This window comes from Podarcis filfolensis (genome assembly GCF_964270895.1).
Source record: "Podarcis filfolensis genome assembly, chromosome: 1".
Lineage (NCBI taxonomy): Eukaryota > Metazoa > Chordata > Lepidosauria > Squamata > Lacertidae > Podarcis > Podarcis filfolensis.
The window spans coordinates 77,188,820-77,216,785 of NC_139604.1; the positions used below are offsets into that span (position 1 = coordinate 77,188,820).

General features: G+C 44.7%; 2 protein-coding genes across 20 annotated transcripts in view; one reads left to right on the forward strand and one right to left on the reverse strand.

Moving 5' to 3' along the window:
* Positions 1-8,966: 8,966 nt before the first annotated feature.
* DBX1 (developing brain homeobox 1) lies at positions 8,967-16,370 on the forward strand. The gene is made up of 4 exons (XM_083599864.1): positions 8,967-9,555; positions 10,235-10,336; positions 12,815-13,014; positions 14,929-16,370. The coding sequence occupies exons 1-4, from the start codon at positions 9,162-9,164 to the stop codon at positions 15,301-15,303; spliced, it is 1,071 nt and encodes a 356-aa protein (XP_083455990.1). The 5' UTR covers positions 8,967-9,161; the 3' UTR covers positions 15,304-16,370.
* A 5,496-nt stretch (positions 16,371-21,866) lies between these two features.
* The window catches only part of NAV2 (neuron navigator 2), a 523,517-nt gene continuing 517,417 nt past the window's right edge, over positions 21,867-27,966 (reverse strand). For all 19 annotated transcript variants that reach the window (XM_083593842.1, XM_083593844.1, XM_083593840.1 and 16 more), the window contains one exon: positions 21,867-27,950. In XM_083593842.1, the coding sequence (XP_083449968.1) occupies positions 27,825-27,950 (126 nt within the window). In that variant the 3' untranslated portion in view covers positions 21,867-27,824. The remainder of the gene's footprint in view (positions 27,951-27,966) is intronic.

Consider the following 27,966-nt stretch of genomic DNA (forward strand, 5'->3'; position numbering starts at 1 on the left):
TCTGAGGGAGTCTGTTCTACTGTCAAACATATCTTAGCATCAGAAAGCTCTTCCAAATGTTTAGTCAGAATCTCCTTTCTTGTAACTTGAATCTGTTGGTTCGGGTCCTACCCTCTAGAGCAGGAGAAAACAAGCCTGCTCCATCTTCCATGTGACAGCCCTTGAGCTATTTGGAGGTGGCTATTATATCTCCTCTCAGTCTCCTCTCATCCAGACTAAACATACCCAACTCCTTCAACTATTCCTCATGAGGTTTGGTTTCCAGAGCCTTGACCATCTTAGTCACCTCCTCTGTACACATTTCAGCTTGTCAATATCCCTCTTAAATTGTGGTGCCCAGAACTGTATTCCAGGTGAGGTTTGACAAAAGCAGAATAGAGTGGTACTATTACTTCCCTTGATCAGGACACTATACATCTGTCAATGCATCCTAGAATAGCATCTGCTCTTTTTGCTGCGGCATCACACTGTTGACTCATGCTAAACTTGTGGTCCACCAAGACCCCAAGATCCTTTTCACATGTACTGCTGGCAATCCAGGTGTCTCCCATCTTATATTTGTGCAGCTGGTTCTTCCTACCTAAGTGTAAAACCTTACATTTGTCCCTATTGAAATTGAAAAATTTGTTGCATATTACATTATTGGCAGAGTTTGAGTTCCAAGAGCTATCAGGGTAGTTGAAGTCTCCCATGACTGTTATATCTCTCCTTTTTTAATATTTGGCATTCTGCTGTAGGAAGGCTTCATCCAAGTCTTCAGTCTGGCATGGTGGTCTATAGCAGACACCCAAAGTAATGTCTCTGTTGTTTCCCTCTCCTACATTTTTACCCATATACTCTCAATCTGCCTTCCATGCTCACGGATCTCTTTACAAGTGTATACATCCTTTATATATAATGCTGCTACTCCTCACTTCCTGTTTGATCTATTCCTTTTGAATAGGTTCTATCCCTCAGTTTCTACATTCCAGTCATGAATCTCATCCCAGTAATGCCCATTAGGTTATATTTACCATCCTGCATTAAGAGCTCAAATTTGTCTTGCTTCTTTCCCATACTCTGTGCGTTAGTATAGAGACAACTGAAACCATGAGTCATTCCTTCCAGCTGCTTCTTTCTTGTAGTTTCTTGCCCTTTAGCATGTTTCTGTAGCACTACCTCAGTTTCCTGTGCATCAATGAAGCTATTATACCCAGTACCAGGTGTTCCCCTGCAATCTGTAATATTGTCTCCTTCCCCCTCAGCATTTAGTTTGAAAATCTCCTGATCAGGTTCACAAGACTCTAAGCAAACAGATTCTTGACAACCACTGTGAGGTGCAACCCATTTCTTGCCAGAAGTTCTTCCTATATTTTGCTATACCAGTGAAACAGCATGGATCCTGATTGTCCTGCTTCTATGTGTCACGCTCCTCCAGGGTTTCATCTCCTGCAGTGGATAATCTTCCTTCTCTCTAGGGGCAACCCACCTGCCTCACTGTTCAAGGACAGTCCACTCTGCTCTATCAAGAAATTCAACATCTTACCTCATAGCTCTAAGTGTGGATAGACGAGCCTCAAGTTACTGTACCTTCTCTTCTCTTAGACCCTGTGCTCTAGCAGAGGCCACATGCACACAAACTCACAATCAAACCTCCAAACAGCTAAAACAACCAGCCTTAATCCAAAAGACACAAGCTCATTCTCTTCCTTCTCCTTCACCAATCCCTGACAAACACTCCTTTTTAACAAGTCCTGGTCACAAGCTCCCAGAGGCTGCAATCAGCTAAGTGGAACTGCTGCTGGCTGCTGACCACCAAGTCACTCATTATTCCACAAACACTGAGCATGCTCATTCCTCATTGAGCTGTACTTGGATTCTACCCCTCATTGAAGTTTTCCTCTTAAATATTTATTTGCACTTGGCAATTCTTTTGCCAGCTGATTCTTTGCCCTTGCATCCATGGATGGTGGAGTTTAGGCAACAGAACTTTGTTGACTTTGTGCAAGTTGACAGCAAACTTCTCCCATTTCATTTGCAGAGCCCTGTACGTACCCCATACCATAGTCCCCAAGACCCAGGAGCAGATTTTCAGGAGGTACAGGAAGCAACAGGACAGAGGCAGGGGATGCAGGCATTCTGTGGATGTGAACTCTGATAATGGAAAGTTAGGACCCAAGCCTATGTCCTTAAGCACCCATCCAAAATAAACCACATGGTCCTGTGAATTTGTTCATTGTTGCAGATTGTTTAGGCAACCTGTGAAAAAAGGCCCATTTCCTCATCAGCTGGACTCTTTCACGTAATGTTCAAGAGTTCCTCCTCACAGGGTGATGCTAAACTTGAGAAGTTGAAGTAACACCGTACTGCAGGAGATGGATGTAGTAATGGAGGTGAAATTAGAAAATGAATGTGGTAATAAAGAACTCTGAGGAGACTGGTTCCAGAAGAACCGTGGATCTAGGCAAATTCTAAGAAACTGACTAGTACATGCTAGCAAATGTCCTACCAGGGATGTCCAACAGGTTGATCGTTATCGACTGGTCAATCCCCGGGAGGTTCCGGTCGATTGCCAGCTCCTTTTCCTTTGAGGTGGCATAAGAGTATCTGGTCCCACCCCCTCGCCCCATCCTCCATTTTTGCATGATTGCTGGAACGGAAGATGCAGATAGTTTCCTTAGCTGAACCCCCCAAAAACAGGACATTCCACCCTAAAAAAAGCTCAACAACTTCGACCTGAACTCCCACAAAAGTGGTAGATCACTGCCAGTTTTTCATTCTGTGAGTAGATCGCAGTCTCTTGGGAGTTGGATGTCCCTGAACTAGGACAACTAACTTGGCATTTTGGGTCAGGAAGAGCTACCACCCACAGTGCCCCTTTGGTTAGTAGCTTCCACCAACCTTACATAACAGCCGGCCCTACCAACATCAAGTAGATCCACTGAAATTGAAAAACGTGAAGTTGTTCTAGTCCATTATTTCCACAGGTCTATGCTGTGTATAACTGACATTGGGTTCAGCAACTCTCAGCTGGCCTCCAAGCAGCAGCTTTACTGACTGGAGGGTACAGACAGGATCAGAGCCTCGGTGAGGTTGGGGTAGCAGCAGAGCACCGACAGAGCCCTTCTGGTGTCCCACCAGACTGTACTGGTAAGTGGCAGGGATGCTGCTACTGCAGCATTGGTTGGTGGCACCAATCTGTTGTGTCTGGCTGTTCACTGCCTGGAAGGGGAAGAGGTGATTGTGGGCTTTGGGGGCCTGGAGCCTTAATGGGACGGGTGAAAGATGCTTAGTCCCAGGCAACAAGATGTCTTTGGCCGGGCCCTGCCTGGATCCCTCCATCCGTCTGTGCATGCTCCAAGTTCCACCAGCAACACCCCCCAATTTGATTTTTTTTTTAGCCATAAAGGGGAAGGAGAGGCGGACAACGGCAACAAAGCCGCCGAGTGACAGTTAAGGAAGAAAGTTGGGAGATCAGGACATGGAAATGAATGGTAGGACGCAGCACCCCGCCCTCTCCCCGCGCCGCCGATCCCAGGTCAAGCGGCATTCGTCACAGGTTTTAGAGGGAGAAGTCCCTTTCCTTCCACCCCCAGCGCCTTTGAAAAGACACTTCCAAAGGAATCGCTGAAAAGGAAGATCCCTTCCCTCCGATTTCTGGGCTTCTTGGGCGGCGGCCTTCCCTTCTCAATAGCTCCTCGGGCCCCTTTCGCCGCGCTGCTTAAGAGAAGTCTCCTGCGCGCCCCCGAAACAGAGCCCGGGACCCGGGGCCACGTGGGCGCCTCTGCGGGCGGCGGACCCACGTGAGAGGCAATGCAAAGGTTCGCCTCCCGGCAGCCCGACGGGGCCACGGCAGCTGCCACGAAAGGGCATGCGACTGCCTGCCTGCCTGGGCCGCAATTCCGCCTTTCGCCTCCGGTCCCCTGAAGCCAGACAAGTCGCTGGAGCTGCCGTGGCGCGTCACCGGATCCGCTCTGATTCGGAAGCCCGTCCTTCTCCCTGGGGGCTCCGCGGGTCTTTCCGTCGGACTGCAGCCTTGAACGTCACATATTTTCGGGGTTGTGAATCGGGCTGGCAGACACACCAGACCTGTCTCAGAAAGTTATGGCCGCCACCTGTTGCCTCCAGGTACCCCAGCATCGGTGGGACTGTGGATTGCGCTCCGATTCTTGGGATGTGGCGCCTGCTCGCTCGCTGCGTTTACACGCGTTATGACCAAAGCGAATTATAAACAGAAAGGTTTCTAAGGATAACAGCGCGTAAATACTTTTCCATTTTAATCACCTCCCCCACCCGAAACAATGGGTTGTGGCAATCTGCATCCTCCTAGCGGCAACCAGACCCTCCAAATGTCCCTATTTTTCAGGGACATCCTTGATTTAGAGAAGCCATCCCGGTTTCTGATTTGATCCCGGAATGTCCCACTTTTCCTTAGGATGGCCCTGTTTTCATTGGAGAAATGTTGGAGGGTATGGAGTTATCCGACCCCCAGTTGTCTGAAGGCAACCCAGTATAGGAGGGTTTTTCTAAATGTTTTATTATGTTTTTATATATGTTGGAAGTTGCCCAGATTTGCTGGGGCAACCCAATAAGATATGTGGGGTATAAACAGTAAAATTATCATTATGGAATGGGACGTCCCTCTTTTCATCGGAGAAATGTTGGAGGGTATGCAAAACATGAATGGCCAAGGGATTAGGGTTTTCTGAAACTCTTGCGCTTAGAAGTCTGCTCGCTTCAAGAAGGTAGGGGGCCTAAGTCGGACTGAAGCCTATTGGGTTGGCGTCCCAAATCCGAACCCATTCCTTAGCGAGCAAATTCCCAGAGAGTATTCGCTTCAAAACGCGGTCGCTACCCATTGAGCTTTATCCCAAGAACGTCTGTTCTCACTAGCTTGATTTCTTGACATGAGTTGAAATAACAGAAATATCGTAAACCGTATCCCCCCCCTCTCCATTTCCTCGAGGTATGGAATTAAATAATGGCAAAACTTTAGTAGCCCAGAGTGAGGAACCACAAATGCTCTTCCTTCTTTCCAGTGCTAGAAATAAAATAAGCGCAACCTGAAAGTGAACATGCCCTAAAGGGCTAGTAGTTACGCACTACAGCATGGGCGTAGCCAAGGGGGGCAGCTGCCCCCCATTAAGTAAAACAATAGAAATACTTAAGTAACTGACCAATCACATCTGCCCCCCCTAACAAAAGTCCTGTTCCCCCCAACAAAAATCATGGCTCCGCCCATGCGCACTAGTGACTCCTCAAGCACATTTAACCAGCTTTGTCTTATTCATTACCCGTGCGTAAAGGATGGTAAAGATCCCCTCCCTTCTTGTGCTTATGAATGACCTGGTGATTTCTCATTCGTATCAGGAAGTACAAAGCCGGAGTATTTGTTTCTGATCAGTTGCTTCATGTCTGAACTTGAGGAAGGATCATTTCCTTAGGTTCAGCCTAATTCTGAGCAGCCCTTTCTCTTCCGACAAAGATAACCTCATATCCTTTAGATCCGTCTTAATTATTACATCTGAATAACAGCCTGTGCCTTTCCATGACTTAATAGGACCTACTGCTAAGCAAATGTCCTCAGCACAAACACGAAAACTTTCCAGTCTCCAGAAGCGCGACTGGATGCAAAAGATCGAATAAACCTTCTCCAGCTTCCAAATTCTAACCTCCAAAGACTTCCAAGATTTATTAAGTTTTAAAAGTCAAGGGGTGAATGGTTCTAGTGGTATTCGGTGCCCTCTCTCATTTACTTACATTGAATCGGTCTCTGCACACTAGAAACAAATCCGAATGCTATTAAGACCTCTGCAGCAGCTTTTGACTTCTCATTTAGAATTGCTCCGGAGTCAGCGGGTGCCAGGAGCTAGCCCGGTCTGTTACTACCGGTACTTGGAAATACGCGCCACTGGATTCAATGGGATGAACTTGTACACCATCCCATCCCCACCCCGTCAATTAGCCATACTTAGTCCTATCCATTAATTTCAATGGGTCTACTCTAATTTAGGTCCATTGATTTAGTGGGTCTTTACTGAGTATGTCCAACGTTGGACCCCACCCAAAGGGAACTTCTCCCCGCCCATCAGTGCAGCTTTCCAAATATGTCCCCTTGGCATCCGCGCTATGGGACTTAATTCGAAGTCACTGCGCTTGAAGCTTCGAAGAGCATTTGCTCCCTCCCCCCCCCTTTGCAGTTTACGATCAAGCTGCTACTTAGAATAGTAGATGGAGCAGTGGAACTCCCTTCCGCAGGAGCAAAAAAGAGCTGCGGAGCCACAGCGAGAGCCAGCCCACTGCGAGCATTGGAAAGTGAGGATTATTTATATTCAGAGCCCAAACTCTGCTCTTTTTGCAAGAAATTTCCGTTGCCCCTGTGTGCCATTTCTTAGGTTTTTTTCTTTATTTTCACCAAAATGCATAATAATGCGTGGAAATCGCGCCTTAAACATCAAGCCACTCGATTTGCTGTCAACTCGGGCCAGTGCTTACTTACTCCCAGTTGGGTAGGGGTATTTGTGGGTGGGGAGACCTCGGTGGGAGCAGGAGGGGCTTCTAACGCCACCATATTATTTCGTAGACTAATCCCCTTCGCCTTCCCTCAAATAACTTTTTGATTTGAATCGAGGGAGAGATTGAACAGACGTTCTTTCTTCGCTAATGTGATATAAATCACAGATGCACTTTCTCCCCCCCCCCTCCGAATGGTTAAAGCATGGAGACATGGAGATCATGAGCGCACGCACGCACACCCCCAAGAAAGAAAGGAAAAGACGAAGATCCAGACCCCAAAGAAAAACCACCGAAAGAAAGTAAAGCTGGTTAATAAGATTTTTTTGGAAGGGAGAAAGCTTTATGTCCCCAAGTTAAAAAAAGAGGGGTGTTGAAACAGCTGAAGGTGACAGTTAGTTCATGCTTAATAGGATCAGGGCTGCCTGCCTCGGGCTGCACGCTTCTGCCGGCTAAAAGTTCAGCGCCAAAAGGCTGAATAGGGTGCTTTTAAAACATACGACGATTTAACACATCTGTTAGAGATTCTGCAACGGAGAGGTTCAAAAAGAGAAAAGAAAAGAAAAGGGAAAGAAAGCCTTTGCAACGACCTCTATGCAGTGTTAACTGCCCTCAATTTTCGACTGCCCAGCACGTTTGCGTTGGTTTTTCTTTTATGCATTCACCCACCAACGATTTTTCTTGAATACCAGAATATCGCTTTTTTTCAGTGAGGTTGGAGTTGGGGTAGGGGCTTTGTGCTAAATTTCCCATTCGATAGCCAGGGCAGACTTCCCTGTTCGCAGTCTTGCCCAGACACCTGCAATTCAGCATAACGATGCATCTTGAGGAAGTGCGCCGCAGCACGCGGAATTTCTGCCATAATAAATGTGTCAGTCTTCAGGACTCTTCGGTCTCGCTCCGAGCCTAGCTCTACTGCCCCTCCAGAGAGGTGTTTTCAGAAAGTCTGCGAAAAAGCCGCTTAGAGGCTAGAGGACTGAAACATCAAGCAAATAGTTATGCGATCAGCCTGTACAGGGAGTGACAGGGGCAGTGCAGTCTTGTCCACTGCTCCTCGGAAGCCGAGTCCCATTGCATTACATATTGGGCATACGCCTGGGGCTTACCTTGGTGTGCCTTGCAGCGTGGGTCTGTTTGAAAGGAAAGCGCCGTTGAGATGCACAACCCAGTTCGATGGCAGCCCTTGCGGCTGACGCCGATTTGGTCGCCTCCAAGTGGAGGCGAATCAGCTTGAAATCAAGCAATGGAACTTCGACGTCAGTTGAAATAGGAACTTACCTTCCATAACAGCAAATAAATTGTTTTGTTTCCAAGGAACATATTTAGGATCGGAGTGCAAATTGGCTAAAGTCTTTTTTTTTTAAGCGATGCTTTATTTTATTGTCCAAAACAAAACATTAAATTTAAAAATCGGTACATAATATGAATTAGTAATCGTATGCGATGTAAGGCTGTTTCCCAAAATGGGTAAGATTTTGTCTTCAGCAAATGGTTTTTAATAAAGAAAGCTATATTTTTGCTTCCCAGGATGTCTCAAAGCCAGACATAAAGTGGTTACGATGAACATGTAGTTCTAATTTCCATTATATACAGACCTATATATAGTTTTGCTTTGGATAAGTTAAAAAAACAACAACCACGCGCCCCATACACACCAAAACACTCCATCCCAGAACGCTGATTTATGACTAGGTCTTTAACCGCAGCAATCGCGGGAGCCCGTTTAAACCTTAGCAACTGGAAACTTGTTCCGAGACGCAGACACTCTGGGGAGCAGCCCAATTTAAGTTTAGCAACTAACCCCTCCAACAAAGCCCCCCCCAAAAGGCACAGCGGATCATATATCAAAAAACCCCTTTTCATCTGCGGCAAAGATTTCACTTCACGTTGCTTCATTTGTATTTTCTATTCTGCAGAAAGCTCCGAGATAAGTTTATATGAATATTTATTGCTTTATTTCCTGAGAGCCAGCGGGGGTGGTGGGGGTGAGAGACGTACAGAGAGAGCGAGAGAGCGCGCAAATAAATTTAATGCTTTTCTTAAAATAATTCCCCCCCTTTTTTCCCTTAGGAGGGTGGGGGAGAAAATGTCCCTGGAAACTTTTTTGTAAATATATAAATAAATAAGAAATACGCATTTAATTATCCGTCCCGTGTGCGCGCGCCTTGCCTCGGAACAAAACCCCGCTGGTCGCCCTCGGAGCGACGCCTTTCCCCCAAGAGGCGGTCAATATGCAAAATTGATGCCTGCCCCTTCTTTGTGGCGGGCCCATTGTGCGGGGCTTGCTGATGAAGCCTAATCCAATCCTAAATTGCGCCCCCGGACCAATCAGGGAGCCCCGAGTGCCCGATGAATGAAACTCAAGGGGAGAACCCCATTGTGGGAGCTGTCACTTCGGGAAGCGCCTGAGCGGCCCGGACCCCTATAAAACCCCATTGCGCCAGAGAAAGGCCGAGGAGAAGAAGCCTGCCAGTCTCGCTTAGGTGGATCTCGAGAGAAAAGGAGACAGAGCAAGACCATTTGTTTAAAAAATAAAAAAGCGGGAGGGGGGAGGAAAAAGGAAGCGGGGCGAAGGCTGCTTTGGGAAAGCAACAGCCAGCCCTTCCAAGTTGAGGCTTGGACCCTTGGCCAGGCGGGCGCTTCCTCTGCCTCCCTCCCCGTCTCCTGCCATGATGTTCCCCAGCCTGATCGCGCCTCCCGCCGTCTACCCGAGTCTCCTGCGGCCCACGCCGACCCTCACGCTGCCGCAGTCGCTGCAGTCCGCCTTCTCCGGCCACTCCAGCTTCCTGGTGGAAGACCTCATCCGCATCAGCCGGCCCGCCGCTTACCTGCCCCGCAGCGGCGGCGCACCTCCGCCGGCCAGCCTGTCCCCACCACCACCGCCTCTGTCGGGCGCCAGCCCCGCCCGGACGGGCCCGCCAGGACCCTCGTCGACCGAGCCGGCCAACTCCGACGGCGCTGCGCGACGGGGCTGCTCGGCGCCCGCCTCCGCCTCGCCCGCCAGCGACGCGCCCTTCCTCAAGTTCGGCGTGCACGCCATCCTGTCTTCGGCGCCCCGGACAGGTGAGCGCGCGGCGCCGTCGGGGGGAAGCTGAGGGAGGGAGCCTCCGCTCGGGTTGGCTCAGGGAAGAAGGCCTTGCCAATGGGAGGAGCGGGGAGGTGCCAGGTGTGCCTGTGTGTGTGTGTGTGTGTGTGTGTGTAAGAGAGAGACTTGACGAGATGGGCAGGAGCTTCCTCCTTTGCGCACCCATTCAGGAGAAAAGGAGCTGGGGGGGGGAACACACTCGTATAGCAGTAGGGAGGATCGCGTCACAAACCAGGTATGGGGAGAGTTAAAAGGGGGGAGTAATTAGATATTCTTCCCAAATCAGGTAAATCAGTAGACACTATTCCGGGGGGTGGGGGAGGGTGGGAGAGAGACTGCGGTTGCTTCTTTAGCACCACCGACGTGACAAAAAAGAGAGAGATGTCAGTTCTAGTAATGGTTTGTCAATGTGATTCATTAGTTGCACAGGAAGCTAGGTGGAGGAGGACCACTGTCCCAGCGTCCTGACATTGTCTCTCCGGGGTTTCCGGCTTGGGAGGGAGAGGCGTCTCTTCCGATCCTGCTACCTGGAGATGACAAGGACTGAACCATCGGGAACCCTTAGCATTTTAGTGCCTGCGCTCTAACCACTAAGTCTCAGCCCCTCCTTGCCTTTAACCCGTCCTTACTAATGTGCATTTTCTCTGCTCTCCCCAGAAACCTCCCACGCGCTGATGCAGAACGTCCCTCCCAAGACTTTCACTTTCCCGTATTTCGAAGGATCCTTCCAACCTTTCATCAGGTCTTCTTATTTTCCAGGTAGGTCTGGGATCCTCCTCCTCCTCTGCGCTCGCCCCCCTCCCCCCCCCCGCTCCAGCCACCCACTGCTCCCTCATTGTTGCAGGCATCAAAAGCGAATTATATCTTTCGGAGGGTCCGGGAGGTGGCGGTGGATGGGTGGTGGTTGGGGGAGGGGGGAGGCCGTTGCTCGTCCTCCAGTTCAGAGGTTGGACGGGGTACAACATTCAAGAATCCGTCGCGCCAATTTGATGCCCTATTTAGCACAAGCGCGGTGGCTGCTTGACATTTTCGTTCCCAATTTCTCTCTCCCCCCCCACGCCCCTCCCCTGCTCGACAAATTAGCTGGGATTGTCACGGTCCGAATGCGAGGCGGTTCAATTCTGACACAGAGATGCTGTCCGGCCTCCTCTTCAGGGCGGCGGTTTTCCCACAGAGCCGGTGATCGGCAACAAAAGTTTCAGCACCATGACCAATTTGGTCAGCTCCCTCCGGGCAACCACACACAGACCAAGCGCTGACTCCGCCGTGCTGCTGATAGACATTTACCAGCCATGGGCTAATTTCCCTTTAAAGGTCATTCGCTTTGCCAACGTTTTCACAAGGCCACATGGAGCGCTCCCTTGTTTGGGAATTCGGTGTGGCCGAAGCCAAACACCCACCTCCAAATCTTTTGCTCTGAGAAAGTTATTACCTACTTCCATCTCAAAGGGACCTCAAAAGCAGGTGGGTCTCAGGCTCTGCAGAATCAGGCTGGGAGGCCAGGACCAATTCACACCCTACTACCATGATGATTGCCAACTTTCCTGCTACTTGATGTTACTTGACCATTGCAACCTCTGCCACCCAAAGTATTAAAACTCAACATATAGCGCCTGGCGTGAGCCGGGGATCACCTGGTGCTACAGCATTGCTACAGTTAGGCAGGTGGTTTGGAAAGGAGATCAATAGAGCCTTTCCCCAGGTAAGCTCCCCCAAGTTTTCAAAAGAAAGAGAGGCACAAAAGAAGCACCTATAGATACCACTTTTCCATACTGAAGTTATGTTCCACTGCCAGTTTGGGTTTTCAATTTTTTCTATGGGGTGTGTAGAATCATACACAGAGGGTACCTCTCACATTACACATCTATAATCCTCAACTAGTGTCAAACTGAAATTAAATATGTTTAGAAGAATATGCTCCAAATTATCACACACAGATCTACTCTAATCCGCTGTTGGTGTTCAACTGATTATTTGAAGCATATTCTTTTAAACATTTTCAAGTTAGGAATGCCTAGGCAAGTTAACTTCAAATCTTAATTTTGAAGCTGAGAAAAGTGACGGTTAAGAAGAATGACTCTCAAAAATATCACTCTACCAACAAGCTGCTAATATACTTTGTACCAAAAGCCAAGAGCTCCTTCATTCACTCTCCTGATAATGGAATTTGCTTCCTTTCTCCAGCATTTGAATGGCCCAACAAAAACAACTTGAGCCTTATATATAGCTTTTCATGTCCATTTAATGAAAATGATTTGGGGAAAGAGAAGGCTGTGTCATCAGTATTCTCTCCAAGGAGCTTGGCATGCAGTTGTGTTTAGTTTGAAAGTGTAAATCTCTTTTGTTCCAATAATATATGGCTTTAGCTGCTTGTCCTCAGTCTTTTTCTGTTAGTTCATTACTACACAATTACCATTCACGCTTCATTAGAATCTCTGTTTCTCTTTGGGAGTTTTTCTTTCCGCTTAAAGGCGAAACTCTGCCCTTTTTATCATACCAATTCCATTGGGAACCAGTCAATGTGCTAATTAGCTGTTACTTTTCATGTCTCCAGAGCGAATTCTGCAAGTTTTGTAAGGAAGAGGTGGGGGCAGGGGAGGAAAATTCATATATTAAAAAGATGAATACTGATTGATCAAAACTTGCCACTTAAAAGGACTTTTTTGTTCCTGTAAGAAAAGTCCCTTATTTTAATCTGGGGTAAAATAAAGTTCCTGCAATTGGGGGGGGGTGGAACTTCTGAACATTTAAATACTCAGACAAGAGAGAGAGAGAGGGAGTTCTTACCCCCTTCCCTTCCCCCCCTTTTAAAAGTATACCTCTATCTTCCTGGCCTTTTCTTTTGAAAGTTAAGATCTTTGAATCTGGTAACAAAACAGGCCAACTATAGATACATTCACTTGGTGTATCTAATCAAATCTGGTTACCATTGGTTGAAAAGGACAGTTAAGTTAAGCGTAAACTCCCTTTCACAAAACCAGGTTCATAGGTGCTGATCTGCTTAATTCAGCTGAGAGTACAGAAAGGAAAAAAGAGGTGGCAAGAAAGAGAAAGGAGAAGAGAGAAATCTATGGGCATGCAAATGAAAGGGAGATTTGCTCCTTGACTTCAGTGGGATGGAGACTCCCATCTTTTGGAGCAGGATTTTTGGAACCAAGCTTGTCTTTATTATTATTATTTTTTTTTAAAGAGCTGATCCCACCTGTTTCAGTGCTTTATTTTTTCCTTTTCTCACAGCTTCATCTGTGGTGCCTATTCCTGGCACTTTCTCTTGGCCTCTGGCTGCCCGGGGGAAACCACGCAGAGGTATGCTCCGCAGGGCTGTTTTCTCAGATGTACAGCGCAAAGCCCTGGAGAAAATGTTCCAGAAGCAGAAGTACATCAGCAAACCAGACAGGAAGAAACTGGCAGCCAAGCTGGGCTTGAAGGACTCCCAGGTAAACTCATCTACTTTCTCCCCCTAGACAATCACAGAGAATGTGAAGCCACAGGTTGGAAAGAGGTTGGTGGTGGCGGCGGCGGTAGACATTTAACTTTCACTTCTCAAAAGCAAGACCTCTCCTCCTCAAAGAGAAGTATGAGTATAAGGAGACTTTCTGAACTGGAGCCAAAGACTCCATCCAGAAAATATTGGTGGCAGTTAAGACTAATAGACATGACCCCCTGGCTCTGTGGTAGGAGGAACTTTGAACCTGACAATCTGAAAGTTGCTCAACATGGTATTATACTACCACTGATTTCAGTGAGATGTAAGCATGACAGTCTTTTGATTACTGGCACTTTTGAAAATGAACAAATTTATTATGGTTAAATCAGGCATCCCCAAACTTGGCCCTCCAGATGTTTTGGGACTACAGCTCCCATCATCCTTGACCACTGGACCTGTTAGCTAGGGATGATGGGAGTTGTAGTCCCAAAACATGTGGCGGGCCAAGTTTGGCTATGCCTGGCATAGCACTATACTCTTTACCTGAAAGTAAGCCCCACTGAAATAAATGGGACTTAGTTTGGAGTATGCATGCATGGCTACCTCTAAGTATTATTATTTCTTAAATGGGGCCATGGAGAGTTTTGCATGACTAGGTTAGTCTCATTCAAATCAATGCGACTAATTTCTCAAGTTGATCCCTGGCTTGTGCTTGGGGAGGAGAGGAAGTCTCATTGTGTGAATGTAAGGTCATTCTGCAAGTAGACTGTCACTGTTAGGTGTCACACAATTAGTTGCTGAAAACAAATAAACAAACAAAGAACACTATATTATCCTTTATTGCATTTCTTGGTTGCTTTCCACCAAAAATTTGTCTCAAAGCAGCTTGACAGAATCGAAATGCTTATTGCAGCCCAATGCGCGTCACCCTCAGATTTATTTTCACAGCCCCCACTGAGAATTTCATGAGGTCTGCTCGGACTAGTCCAACACATTAACTTGCATTTCTGGCACAAGGGTGGGGGATGAGGTATTCGCCAAGGAGAAAACATGAAAATTGGTAAAATTTGGAAGTGCTGGCTGCCATCAGATATATGAGTTTTCCTGTGAGTTGCTGCCCTGAATGCAGACCTGGAGCACCTTAGAATGGTTGTCTCCATTATGCATACTTAAAAAAAGAGATGGAAAAACTCCCACTTTCTTGCAACAGCGAGGCATAGGGTTGTATTCAACATTGGGTAAGTGTAGTTTAGCTCATGAAACTTGACTTTCCCTTCTCTCCACCCCCTTGCATCCTTCCACTATGCCCCCCAAATCTGCTTTGGAGGCCCCCAAACTTTAGAGCAGATTTTGAGGGTGCACAAGGGGCTGCAGGGAGGAGAGAAAGAAAGTCTCATTGTGCAAATGAATGCTTCTTCTACTGCCACCACATTAGGACAGGATACAGTGGTACCTCGGGTTACAGACGCTTCAGGTTACAGACTCCGCTAACCCAGAAATATTACCTCAGGTTAAGAACTTTGCTTCAGGGTGAGAACAGAAATCATGCTCCGGTGGTGCGGCAGCAGCAGGAGGCCCCATTAGCTAAAGTGGTGCTTCAGGTTAAGAACAGTTTCAGGTTAAGTACGGACCTCCGTAACAAATTAAGTACTTAACCCAAGGTACCACTGTATAACCCATTTTGGTTTTGGACAACCCAAGTAATTTTCAAAGAATTGTATGGCTGTTTCTTTGTGGAGTCATCTTTGATGCTTAGTGCAGCTCACTTAGGGAGTGGCCCTTGAGGATCTTGTGTGGGGTGGGGAGAGGTAAGGATTCTGCTCTTCAAATGTGTCTCCGGATATGTACTTGATGGTTGGTGTTTGTCATGTAGCAGTTGCCTTGATGCTGCAAAACCTTATTTGTGTACCCTTGAAAACTCTAGGTGAAGATCTGGTTTCAAAACAGAAGGATGAAGTGGAGAAACTCCAAAGAGAGAGAGCTCCTGTCATCTGGCGGCTGCCGGGAGCAGACTTTACCCACCAAGTTCAACCCGCACCCAGATCTCAGTGACGTAGGCAAGAAAGGTTCTGGAGAGGAGGAGGAAGAAGCAGCCTCACCCCGGTGCCCAGCCAGCCCCAGGCATTCCTTAACATATCACCAGCCCACAGATGACCCACGCCTGAGAGACAGGTTGGACTCCCACATGCTCCCTTCCCCCACCCATTCCAGCAGCCCCAGCAAACCTTCAGACTTCTCAGACTCTGAGGAAGAGGATGAAGAGGGGGAGGAGGATGAAGAAGAGATCACGGTCTCATAGAGACCCTTCTTCTTGCTATCATGAAAGGGGACATTGCAAAGATGTAAATAAACTAAGGGCTATCTAATTGAAGAGGTGGTGTCCTTCCACACCCACATGGTTCAAACAGACAATGTACTGATCATCATGCAAACTTGGGGTTTCTGTATGACATATTCCAGAGCTACCCTGAATAGGAACCTCTTGCCTCAATATCATCCTGTTGTGATCACTGACTAATCAGCCAGTCTTGCACTTTTCAATTGAAAACTATAGACTAGAAAGCCATTAAAACATACACACCCCTTTGGTATTAAGATCATGTTGATTTAGAAGCAGAATAATTAGCCTAATTCAGTTGTGATTCACTTAGCTAATTCCAGGATGTGTTAATTTCTCTGAAAATATCAGCAATCTTTTCCCCATAAGCCCTAATCTGTTGCGATGCTGATGTGATGCTGCAAAATCCAAGTGGTGGTTAATGATTAGAGCTCGCATGCTGAGCTCTAAAATGCAGCCAGTGTGAATTGGGGTGGTGGTGCTGGTGGTTGCTATTCCAGAGAGACACTTACTGAGTGTGGGCATGTGAACTGGAGCTGCCCCTGAAATCATTCACGTGCACCCACAAGAACCATGGCCCCTGGCTTGGTTCCAGTGTTGAACATTTCTGTGTTAATTTATGCATCTGTCTGCTTCATACCATTTCCACATTTGTCCCCAGCTCTTTGGCCATCTCCTTGTTTTGTGACTGCTGCAGGTGCAATGTGTGGATGCAGGGAACTGGACCTGCCTCTTTGATTGTTGACTGAACTTTGCTGTCTTTGCACAGCTTCTATGATCTGTACACTATTTTGTACTCTTACACTGTATGGATATTTTATACCAAGGCAATTGCAAGTATGCAGATGGAAGAATATTATATTTTGTCTGGGTTGTCTTTTTTTTTTTTGGTGTGATTTTTTTGGGGGGTTAACTCAAAGAGAAGCTTAGCTTCTAACTGTGTAACTTATAAAAAAACATTGTCTATTTTGTATTTTTACTTTGTACATATTTTAAATATGTATATATAACAAATGAAGCAAATGCCAAATTAAAAAAAAAAAGGTGTGCAAGGACTATCATTTCTGAAGCTTGGGGATTACATTTCATGCATTCCTAGTCATGCATTAACAACCATAGCCTGGCTAGAGTGGTGCATATTCTAAGCTGAAGTGGGTTGTAATTCGGAACACACTTTATGTAGAAGTAACTTCTGTTGATGTGCTTAAAAGCCTCCTGTGGGTGGAACTCCTGCATGTTGATGCTGCCCCAGTGGCTTTCCTATGCATGTGCAAATAGCTGGATTAGCGGTGCTAAGCCATCTGGAAACAGCACAGGATCATAGGACATGGATCCTTTGGAGGCAGTGAAAAATGAAGATGAGCGATTATAAAGTCCCAGAAGAAGAGGGGTGTACATGCATGTTCCACTTGGCTGTAGCAATTCCTAGGATGCAGCTGCATTTTGCACACATAGACAAATGTCTTTCCACAGCAGATAAAGATGTTAAATGATCAGCAGTGATGGTAGGGAATTTTAGACTCTGGACTTTATGGTCTTGAAAGACACTCCCCCTGCTTTGGATGGTCATGTATATTACTTCACTAACATCAACCTTTACTTATTCAGGACATTTATATATCACTTGATTCCACCCCCCCAAAAAAAACCCTCCCCCACCTCCAAGCCTTGCTCCGTTTGGGGCCCTGGGCATCTATTTCAAAGTCTTGCCCTGATAGCACCACTGAAAATAGTTCTTCCTTTCCTATGGTGGAGTCTGTGCCAGCAAGAAGAATGTGGAGTGGAAGGGTGACAAGTTAACAGGGCTTGCTGACAGCTGCTTCCCACTGACGTGGGAGTTGCATCAGCTTTAAAGGTTGTTCGTAGTTTTAACAACAATCCCTTGTTTGAAATGCCTCACCTGCATTGATCCTGCTAATCTCCCGGCCCTCTATTTCCACCTGGGATGATGCCCCATACAAAAAAAAAAAAAAGTTGCACAGTCTGAAAGGGAAGCATGCAGATCCTGAATGCAGGGTTACGAATTCAGATGCAGCCTGCAATCTTCAGGTATCTTCAGGAGGAAAGTGTGAAATCTACAGTATTACTTGCAAACAAAGGAAGCAATTAAATACCCACATGACAAATGTAACACATAAAATTCCAAGTTGTATTAAAAACAAAATGAAATTCAGGAGGGTTTTCCTCTCTGCCACTTTGTCTCATTATAGCTTGCACTAGTGTAAACTTGTGCGTGTGTGTGTGTCTGCAAAAGTGCAGGTAAATGTCAGGTGTGACTCATAACCAATTCTCACATTAGTTATCATTCATCCTGTGATGGAAAAAGCAATGCAAGAAACAAATCTTCAGACAAGCCCTTGCTACCCAACTATGTTGTAATACTGAATTAACAACCACCGGGGGAGAAATGGTCCCTGGATAAATTATGAATTTGGTCAGAAAAGTGAATGAATCAGAAAGGAGTACATAAAATAAGCACAATTAAAAATGTATAATTGTGCCATAATACATACTTCTCATCTGCAAAAAATAAATAAATAATTTTATAATGCATATAAATCAGAGAGAACAATTAAGTGCAGCTAAAAATAAGGTCCTACATTTCAGTCTTCATTGCTACTGTCACTCAGCCTGTGAGTGAGAAAGTGCCAAGAAGCTGATGACCTAAGAGACTGATGAAAAGCAGGGTAGTAAGAAGTGGGAACAGAGTTGCTATTTAGTGCCATCAAGAAAGAAAGAAAGAAAGAAAGAAAGAAAGAAAGAAAGAAAGAAAGAAAGAAAGAAAGAAAGAAGCACCAAGCTCTGTGGTTGTACTGTGTGGGGGAGCTAACAACCGCCAAATGACATGAATCCTTCTCCACAAAAATATTAAAAGACTGAGATAATAAACTATGTTGCTTGCAGTGTGGTAACAGTGTTGCAAATGCCATCTACTTTACTCCTGCCACAATGTTTCATACAACCATCAAACAGGATGTGTCATCAAGAAAAAAACCAGACATTGCACTTTAGCAGGTTCAAAAAGGAAAACTCAACAAAGCACTAAGCAGATTTCTCGCTCATTTCTGCTTGTGTGCTGTTCTGGGGGTTTCCCCCACTAACTCAGAGCCAATTTGGGGAGGGGGGCACACAATGGGCTAGAGGAGAGGGGATGAAAGCCCCATTGTGGTAGCAGAAGACTTGCATAAGCTTCTGCTGGGTGGGGCTCATTAGTTAAATCTCATCCTATATATTTTAATTATGGATCAATGCAACCCCCCTATTCCCCTCACACAGCTACCAAGTTCCCTGGGAGCTGTAGCTCTGTGACAGGAATGGGGAGTGGGGGTCCCTCAACACCATCCCATAATTTGGGGGGTGAAGCCATGGCTGTTTAAAGTGCTGCGATATGGCTTTAAATGTGTAGTGCAGGCAGGGCCTCAGTGATTTCTAGAACTCCTTCCAGCCATGCAACAGAGGTGTAGCCAAAGCAATCTTGAGCAGCGTTTTAGTAGTGCATTGCATTTATTATTGGTATTATTATCCTTCATCTCAGAGGAGCCCAGACTGTAGTTTTATTGTAGTTTCTCAGTTTCATTGTTATGATGTTATTTTGTAAATTACTTAGAGAGATTGCCTTAAGTATTAAGCAGTATATTTGTTGTTGTTTAGTCGTTTAGCCGTGTCCGACTCTTCGTGACCCCATGGACCTGAGCACGCCAGGCACTCCTGTCTTCCACTGCCTCCCACAGTTTGGTCAAACTCATGATTGTAGCTTCAAGAACACTATCCAACCATCTCGTCCTCAGTCGTCCCCTTCTCCTTGTGCCCTCCATCTTTCCCAACATCAGGGTCTTTTCCAGGGGGTCGAGTCTTCTCATGAGGTGGCCAAAGTACTGGAGCTTCAAGATCTGTCCTTCCAGTGAGCACTCAGGACTGATTTCCTTCAGAATGGAGAAGTCTGATCTTCTTGCAGTCCATGGGACTCTCAAGAGTCTCCTCCAGCACCATAATTCAAAAGCATCAATTCTTCGGCGAGCAGTATATTACTATGTAAAAATAAATTATGGTCAGGCTGTGTAAGGCATCTTCCCATGTTCTAAAGGTATACAAATTGCGCCCGCAAATCTCTTATTTTGAAACTTTTAAATGCAAGTGCTGGGAGTGTACATTTTCTTTTTTTGTGCACTTCTAAATGCTTTAGTGTTTTCAATGCAGTTTTTAATAGAGTTGCTTTTTTTTTTTTACACTGCTTGTGTATTTTTAGTTGCATTTGTTTCCATTCTTGTTGTGAGCCACATTGGGACCTGCACTGGGAGAAAGGAGGGAGGGAGGGAGCGAGCGAGAGCGAGCTTGAGTTTATATGAAGAATTGGGCACTTAAGCAACCAAGCAAAGCCTATTTTCAGTTAGCTTGAGTTTGCTGCCATCTGGTGGTCAGGTTGAGATAATTACAAAAACTTTCCTGAGAGATCTTCATATCCTAATGTGTGTGTTCTGGAGGGTGTCAGTCTGGCTGCTGTCCTGAGTCCATTTCAATTATTGCAATGCTGCAATAAACCAGTTCCTTTGTTGAGGTAATGATTTAGGCCAGCTAGTAAAGTCACAACAATTAGCAGAACCAGAGATGTTGTTCTGTGCCATGGAACAAATGGATAGGTTTTATCTCCACCCCAAACTAGCTGTCAGGTAGGAAAAGCATAGCCAGAGTGGCTGAGTTGAGCTGGAAGCAGACTGAAAGCTGGAGACACAGGGACATGCTTGCTCTGTGCTGGATCCAAAGCTGTGATTAATGGAGAAGCAAGATCGTTGGGGATGTTAATGCTGTGAATCCCTCTATCCTATGTGCAGGTTGCATATATGTGTAAATAAACCATGTATCCTATAGAAATCCCAGTCTTACTAACCTTCATTCCAAAAACTCCAAAACCTGGGCGAACCCCTGGCTTCTCCCACCACTCAGAGACAGGGATGGTGTACATAACAATGCTAAATAATTTTGGGATCAAACCAGACAAGGCTAAGCAATTTGATAATCCTATTCATTAATGCTTAAATCACTATATCTTACACCAGTGAGATTTAAGGCAGCTTATTTTCTGGATCACACCTCTCATTCACATTGTAAACGACTGGATTCTATGCTATCTCTAGGTTTGCCGATAAAACGCTGCCTACGAACATTTGAACGCCTCTACCTCACCTTTCTCCACTAGTTGTTTCCCGAGGAGTTATGACAGAAAAACATGTTTGATCATTTAGGGTGCAATCTTGGACCCAGTTACCAGGAAGAAAAGTTCCATTGAACTCAAAAGAGGCTGCCTTAACAACATAAGAACTTTGCTGGTTCAGATAGAAGACTCATCCAGTTCAGCATCTGCAGAGTGGTCAACCAGATGCCTATGGTGTTTTCCAGTAACTGGTACTCAGTACCATACTGCCTGATACTAGAGGTAATGTAGACACCATGACTAGTAGACATGTTTCTCCATGAATTTGACTCTTTTGGCAGCAAATTTGTAACTTGCTCTCTGTGCTATGTGAAAAAGTACAGTACTTCCTTTTTTCTTTGTATCCACTGTTTCCCACCATTCAACTAGGGTGGTGCTGTGGTCTAAACCACTGAGCTTCTTGGGCTTGATGATTGGAAGGTCGACAGTTCAAATCCCCATGATGGGGTGAGCTCCTGCTGCTCTGTCCCAGCTCCTGCCAACCTAGCAGTTTGAAAGCATACCAGAGCAAGCAGATAAATAGGTACTGCTGTGGCGGGAAGGTAAATGGCATTTCTGTGCGCTCTGGCTTCCATCACAATGTTCCGTTACGCCAGAAGTGGTTTAGTCATGCTGGCCACATGACCTGGAAAGCTGTCTGTGGACAAACGCCGAAAGCAAGATGAGCGCCGCAACCCCATAGTCGCCTTTAACTGGACTTAACCATCCAGGGATCCTTTACCTTTTTTTAAAACAAAAACAAAAACAAAAAACCATTCAGCTTTATTGGATTACACAGGGTTCTAGTTCTTATGAGGGAGAAACTGCTTCTCACGACCCACTTTCTTCATCCCATGCATTACACACTCCTATAACCTGTCCCCTTTTCACTTAGCACTTTTTTTAAAGCTTACAGGAACACTAGTAATGTTTGTATACTTGCAGATCCCATGTGGCAAACTGGGAGTCCCATGCATTGTCCACCCGAGTTGACAATGCAAACCTCATTTAGGATGTGCATCCCTTGGCTTATGACTGTCTGCAGTTAAAACACTCTGATTCATCAAGTATCTGTTCTTAAAGTTCGGTGGGCTTGAAATGAGCCTTGAACATTCTCTTTGGCAGCATATGCAGATTGGTGCTGCTGGGAGTATGGCAACACGGGTTTAATAATAAAGAAGACGAAAGGATCTGAATCCAAAACACACAGATAATTGGACTGGTGAATGCAGCACATCACCTACTACTGCTGCTATTATAGTTTATACGGCATATGAACTATGTGGAATTTTGCTTCAACCCTTACAGCAGTAAAAACGGCAGTAAGACCAACCAATCTGAATAAATAATCATCAAATTTATTGAATCATGAATAATTTAAGACTGGTACAATCATTAGCTTTATTCTCCATGACACAGGACAGGGGTGAGAAGGGCAGGCCAGAGGGAGGCATGGTCCAGAACAGACCAACGGCAGATTTCAATCCTAAATGGTAACAGAAAATTAAATAGGGATGGTAGGGCGGAGGTAAACATCATACTGTACACAAAATACTCAATTCCTAGTTTTTCTCTTTAAAAATGGCTAGAAAAAATTCATCAAAATGCAGCACTTGTAATCAAATATTTACAGTTCTATGTTACAATGAAAAAAAATGTACATCTTAAAAGAGAACTTTTCTCATAAATGGTTCCACTGGAAACAACTAGATTAAAACAGCCACCTTCCATTTAATCTCCACAATTTTTTTCCATGTATTCCCCCCCCCTCGCTCTCTCCTTTTCATTAAAAGGGAATTGTCACATTTAGACAAGTTTCAAGACACAGAATATCAAAAATGTCAGCATCACCAATGCAATATTGTAAGGGGTTTATTTGTCTCTCCAAAATATACCAAAAAGGAGGAGGAACTAACCAACCCCTCCCTGTTTCTGCACCATCACCCTAAAAAAAAAAGGAAATCCAATATATGACTTGTACAATTCTTGACAGTTATGAAGGAAAGAAATATTTTGCATGCTTCCAATTTATAACAAAACACGACTGTTGCATAGAGTCTTGCACTAAAAACAAGAAGTAATTCCAATTTGTGGGGCGGGTTGAGGGAAGGCAAAACTGGAAGCAACTCAGATGAAATATTTCATCATTCTAAAAAGGGAAGGAATTTTTATTTATCAATGTTGAAAAGAAGAGCTAGGTAAGAAATGTGCACAACAGGTAACCCTGAATCCCGAAGTTTCAGAAAGGATACTGAAGTTGTCTGACCATCCAAAAGGATGAAGTTGCTCAATGTAAATTATTTTTCAGTGACACAAACTATGGTAATAAAAAGATAGAATTCATTTCCTGTTCATGGCAACAGGATATGCAGGAGAGGGGAAAAAACCTGAATACCCAGCATAGAGATTTTGTAAAGGGAGTCAAATAGGCTATATATCCGAAGTCAGTCGAGATCCCATATACTGCTTCCCCCAGCCACATCATTCCTGTAAATAATTCTTGTGTGTCTTGATGTTTGTGAAATCTCAATGCTCCCAATTCAGTCTGGCTGGACAACAAAGCCTTCGGCTAAATAAAATTTCTCCACACATTTCGCTGGAGAGATCAGCTCCATACGTGGTTTTTGCTTTCTACATATGAAGAGTTGCTCTTTCCTTTGAAATGGACCAGACAGAAGAAACATGCATGGAATCACTGCATCAGGATAAATTTGCGGCACTTTTATAAGAAAGTTTCTGGACTTGTGCAACAGGGTAAAGTTGTTAATGTGTTGTCATTCACACATTGTACCTTCACAGAAACCACTTTGCAGAGGAGGGGGACTTGACTGGAAATGAGAAATGAGCAAGCTCTAAATGTCAATTCCAAACAGATACAAGGAGTGGTGGTGGCGGTTTTACAATTTTACAAATTGTAAAATTTAGCCACCAGGAAACAACTGTAATAAACATTGTTTACCTAGATTTATACACAATACATTTATTCCTCAGGCCAGTTTCCATATTGGGTAGGGTGAGCAGAATCCTTGAATGTTTCTTATGAGCCTATGCATACACACATCAAGAACTCGATTCCACAGTTCCCATAGGAAAAAAGTCCCCACTGGCTGGAAAAAAACCCCTCATTGGTTGGTTTACTTTAAACAGGATCCCTCTGTTTTTAGCAGAGAAAAAGCAGGAGATGATGGGAACCCTTCTAGGGCATACTTTTCTTGGCACAATTAACTGTGTGGCAATGATGCTTTCAGCAAGACATTTTAATGTTGCATGCTAAAGGCATGGCAGCTGGGAATCACTCATGCTACACAGTTCCATGCAGATCTTGCCATACAGGTACAATGCCTGACTCCAACCTGCACTATATCATCACTTGGGGTGGACTTCAACACTGTGCTAACTGGGGTACACACACAGCAACCAAGGTCTGCTTGCACAATGAGTTTGCTTCTTCTCTCCCCTGTACCCCCCAAACCTGTTCTATGGTCTCCCTCACCCTCCATAACAGATTTATGGGATGCAGAGGGAAGAAGGTCCCACTGCATGAGCAGACCTCATTCATTGTACACAGCAACTTAGGTGAATCTTCCCCTAGTTTGTAAATCCCGGACTTGGGGGAAAGCCTCACATATACAACAAAATATATTGCCCGTATGACGTGCACCTCCTTCTAGGCAAGCTCTGGGTTCCACGTAGGGTGTGTGGTTGCTACTGAATCATGCAAGTCAGGGTATGAATTTAGGAACTCTGCAAGACTCCAGATGTATGGGTTTCCAACTACAACATCCATGGGGTGCGAAACAGAAACTGCTTAAAAACATGCAATGTAGAAACCAATCTCCAATGGGACATAGATGGGTCTTTCCCAATGCAAGTGGTCTTCCTCTAAACTTCTTTTTCCTTCAAAATTATTTCAACGGAGAACAACACATATTCCTATGAAGGAAAGTGCTATGCTGAAAGAAGTCCAGACTGTGTTCAATTTTGGGTATGATGAATCTATTCAAACATTTATAAAAGGCATGCAGTACAAATTTCCTGGGACTATACCATTCAAAATGTACATGGATCTCCTATTTTAATGCTGGTTCTTGGTTTGTTTGTTTTTTTAAAAAACCCTGCAAGTGTAAAGATAGCACTTCAGGGAGAAGGCAAAGAAAGAATCATTTTCTAGGATGATGATTTCCATATGAAGGGAATTTTTGACCTGGGAGAACCTTTCAAATCTGTCCCGCAAGAGGTCCTAAGAAGCAGGGAGCTAAAAAACTAGCTCTCTCCAGCATGTTAGACGGATCTGCTTAGGGCTGTGGATCACTGTGGCCCATTTTCAGCAACCAGGTGAGAATTATGAAGGTTAGCTAAGTACCCTCCTTCTATCTTGTTATGATGAAACACTCAAGCAATTCTGGTTCAACAGTTCAACAAGCCATTAGTTCTAGAAAAACATAATGGGAGCAAGTTCACAAAAAACTCCAAAACACAGCAGATTAAATTCACACGTCACCAAAAGCAGAAAGTTATGAGGTATAATAAAAAACCCTTACTCTTTCATGAGACATGGTAGCATAACCATAGTCCTCTTCAGGCATTACAAAGTTAGAATCACAGGTGATAATTAGAATCATAGAATTGTAGAGATGGAAGGGACTCTGAATGTCATCTAGTCTGACCCTCTTCACTGCAGGAATCACAATACGTGGTCTCCCATCCAATTTGAAATCATAGCAGATCCTGCTTAGCTTTGCAAATGTGACAGCAGTTTCATTGCTGCACCACCAGGTTCTGGATGTCTTGGAGGCAGGGAACACTGTGTAGCGGTCCTGCTCCCCTCCACCCGACTTTGCTGTGTTGAATGGTAAGGATTGAAGTAGGATTGTAAGTTTGCTCACCTGAACATGCTGACAAACCTCTGCACAACTGGGGTTCCTGATTGCAGAGAGGCCTGTAAATATGCTCAGGGGTACCCATTTACAAGCCCCCTATATACCTTGCTGCTCAACACAACAAGGTTGGAAGTGGGGCAAGAGCTCTTACGTTGCCCTTTGCCAGCCTGGTACCCTCTAAAACTTCTGGAGGGCACCAGGTTGCTGAAGGCTGTCCTATACGCTTTGACATTTATAATGTCTGAAGAGGGCTCTTGTGTCTGTTGCATCATATTAACCCTACAAAGATTTAACACTTTCTTTTCAAAATGGTGACAAACATCTAACCTGCATGTTCTAAAACAAAAGATTCTAGCAGTGATGCTGTACAGCATCCTAGAATATTTGTTTCTGCCTCCATTAGATAAACATTTGTCCAATAAACTGTTAGCTGTAAGTTGATATGGACATTCTGAAAAGCCCTCTCCCTCTTATTTTTTCCACTCTTTTAGTTATTGTCACATTTTTTTAAAAAAACAGAAGAAATCTCAATTATCTTATTACAAACAGTATTCACAGCAACTCACATAATTGTACTCCAAGAGATGACTCCTATAGCCCTGTTTTGTTTAAATAAAAAAACCCCATCATATGCAGCACTAATGGAATTCAAACACAATTAGTAGAAAGTAGGTAAGGCATCACTTTAAAAAAAATCAGCACCCAAAGATAGCTGAAAAGGCGTGTGTGTGTGTGTGTGTGTGTGTGTGTTTTGACTGTGGCTCTAGCTGTGGTACAGCCTGAGACAGCTGACTAGTTGTATATTTCAAACAGAAAAACACAAACCAGAGTGCAATTCTTTGTGAGGTGTTCTTGTTCCCCAGCAGAAGCACCAAGATTATTTTTTAAAAAAAAAAAATTAAAAACACAAATCTTTACTCTGTGCGTTTGGGCAAGGAGGAAAAGGAGAATCTAAGAACCAGATAGGTTCAAAAACACGACCCTTCAAAGAAACAAATAAAATATTTAAAGACACAGTTCTCCTTTAAGCAAGACCTGGCTTAATAAAAATGATTTAACAAGTTCCAGGAGTCCAAATAGGCTTTAGTGTTTTTGTACTGAAAAACAGTGAATTCTCATTCCTCATGACAAGTGGCTTTTGTAAATGAGGGCATTTCAAAAATAGTTTATTTTGAGGATGAAGTGTTAAAAAATTGTACTTGGGCAGTGTGAAGGCTAAACAATTGCTGCCTCAAACTTTTGGTAAATGTTTGGGTTAATTAACAGTGTAACTAAAACCGGAAGTGTTCATTAAGCGTGTTTTCACCCTTCCGGTATGGGCAGCTATGCAAAGAACGGATGTGCATCCATGGGTGATGAAATCCACACTGGAGTTTTGCTTCAGTCTTCCCTGATGCAGATCCTATTCCTGAAGAGACAAGCTGCAATCTAGTTTTAAAAGCCACTTGCCTTTTCAGCGGTGACAACTGCTAAAGCAAAAAGTGGAAGTAAAACACAGGCTGTGGGTATGTTTGTTTTCCTACGCATTACTTTGAATCCTGGCAAAAATGGTCATAGTCCACAAACATGCTGCTGTGGCTCAAAGGTTCGTGGCTCCATTGAAAAGTAGCAAATGATGTGCAACATCTGTGTTTGGGGTGGATTAAGCCTTACAACTGCACCTATATAAAGAAAACTAAATACATAAACATAAAAAGCCAGATCTCTAACTAGAGAACACCCATAAGTGTGTGTGTGTGTGTGTGTGTGTGTGTGTGTGTGTGTACATGTGTGTGTGTACGTGTTTTCCCTGTTTCTCAGCTCTTTGCCTTTTGTGGAACATTATCAAGGCAAGCAAATATTTTATAGCACCAGAACTATCTGTAGATGAGGTTAGACTGAAAGATGATGTTTAAGTTCAGCAAATACTGAATGAGTTTGGTCAGAAGCAGCATAGGCAAGATCCACTCCCTTTTCTCCCTTTCTGGACAGTACATGGCACAAAGCTCTTTTGCTTCATAGCTTTGTAGGTGAGCATTTTTTGTTCCTTCTTCCCCCACGCCCACCACAAATTACTATGACTAATGTAATTGTTGGTATGGAAAAAAAACATGTATTCAGTGTCTTAGGCATGTGAGCTCACAGCAATGTCGAAAAGAACAAAAACATAGTAGTGCAGTTCTAATTATCAAGGAAAATAAAAACACAATTCAAAAACATCAACTGGGTTGCCTGCACCCATATTTGAGACTGAAAAGGGGGTGGTTGGGGGAGAAACAGAAGGGGCGGAATAGTGTCTCTATTGTTCTTGCAGCTCTAATACTGAGATGTCCAGCTGGACTAAAGACCAGTGATCTTCATGGTTTGGTGATTATGTCTTCTAAGCAAGGCAGGAGATGGACCATGGGAAATAACCCACTTCTGCTATTTTCGCATCATAATGTTGATTCCAGAGATGAATCGAGGATGTCGTCGTGATGGCTATTGCTGTTGGAGTCACTGTCGTAACTCTGCGGGCTTGAATAGTTAGCTGCCTCCTGCAATCTCATCAGCATGTTCATCTGAGGAAATATCACA

Bases quoted from the DNA above. Each gene is read 5' to 3' on its own strand.
- DBX1 (XM_083599864.1), top strand. From the start codon at position 9,162: ATGATGTTCCCCAGCCTGATCGCGCCTCCCGCCGTCTACCCGAGTCTC. The intron at 9,556-10,234 runs GTGAGCGCGCGG...TGCTCTCCCCAG, and splicing joins GTCTTCGGCGCCCCGGACAG to AAACCTCCCACGCGCTGATG. The intron at 10,337-12,814 runs GTAGGTCTGGGA...CTTTTCTCACAG, and splicing joins CAGGTCTTCTTATTTTCCAG to CTTCATCTGTGGTGCCTATT.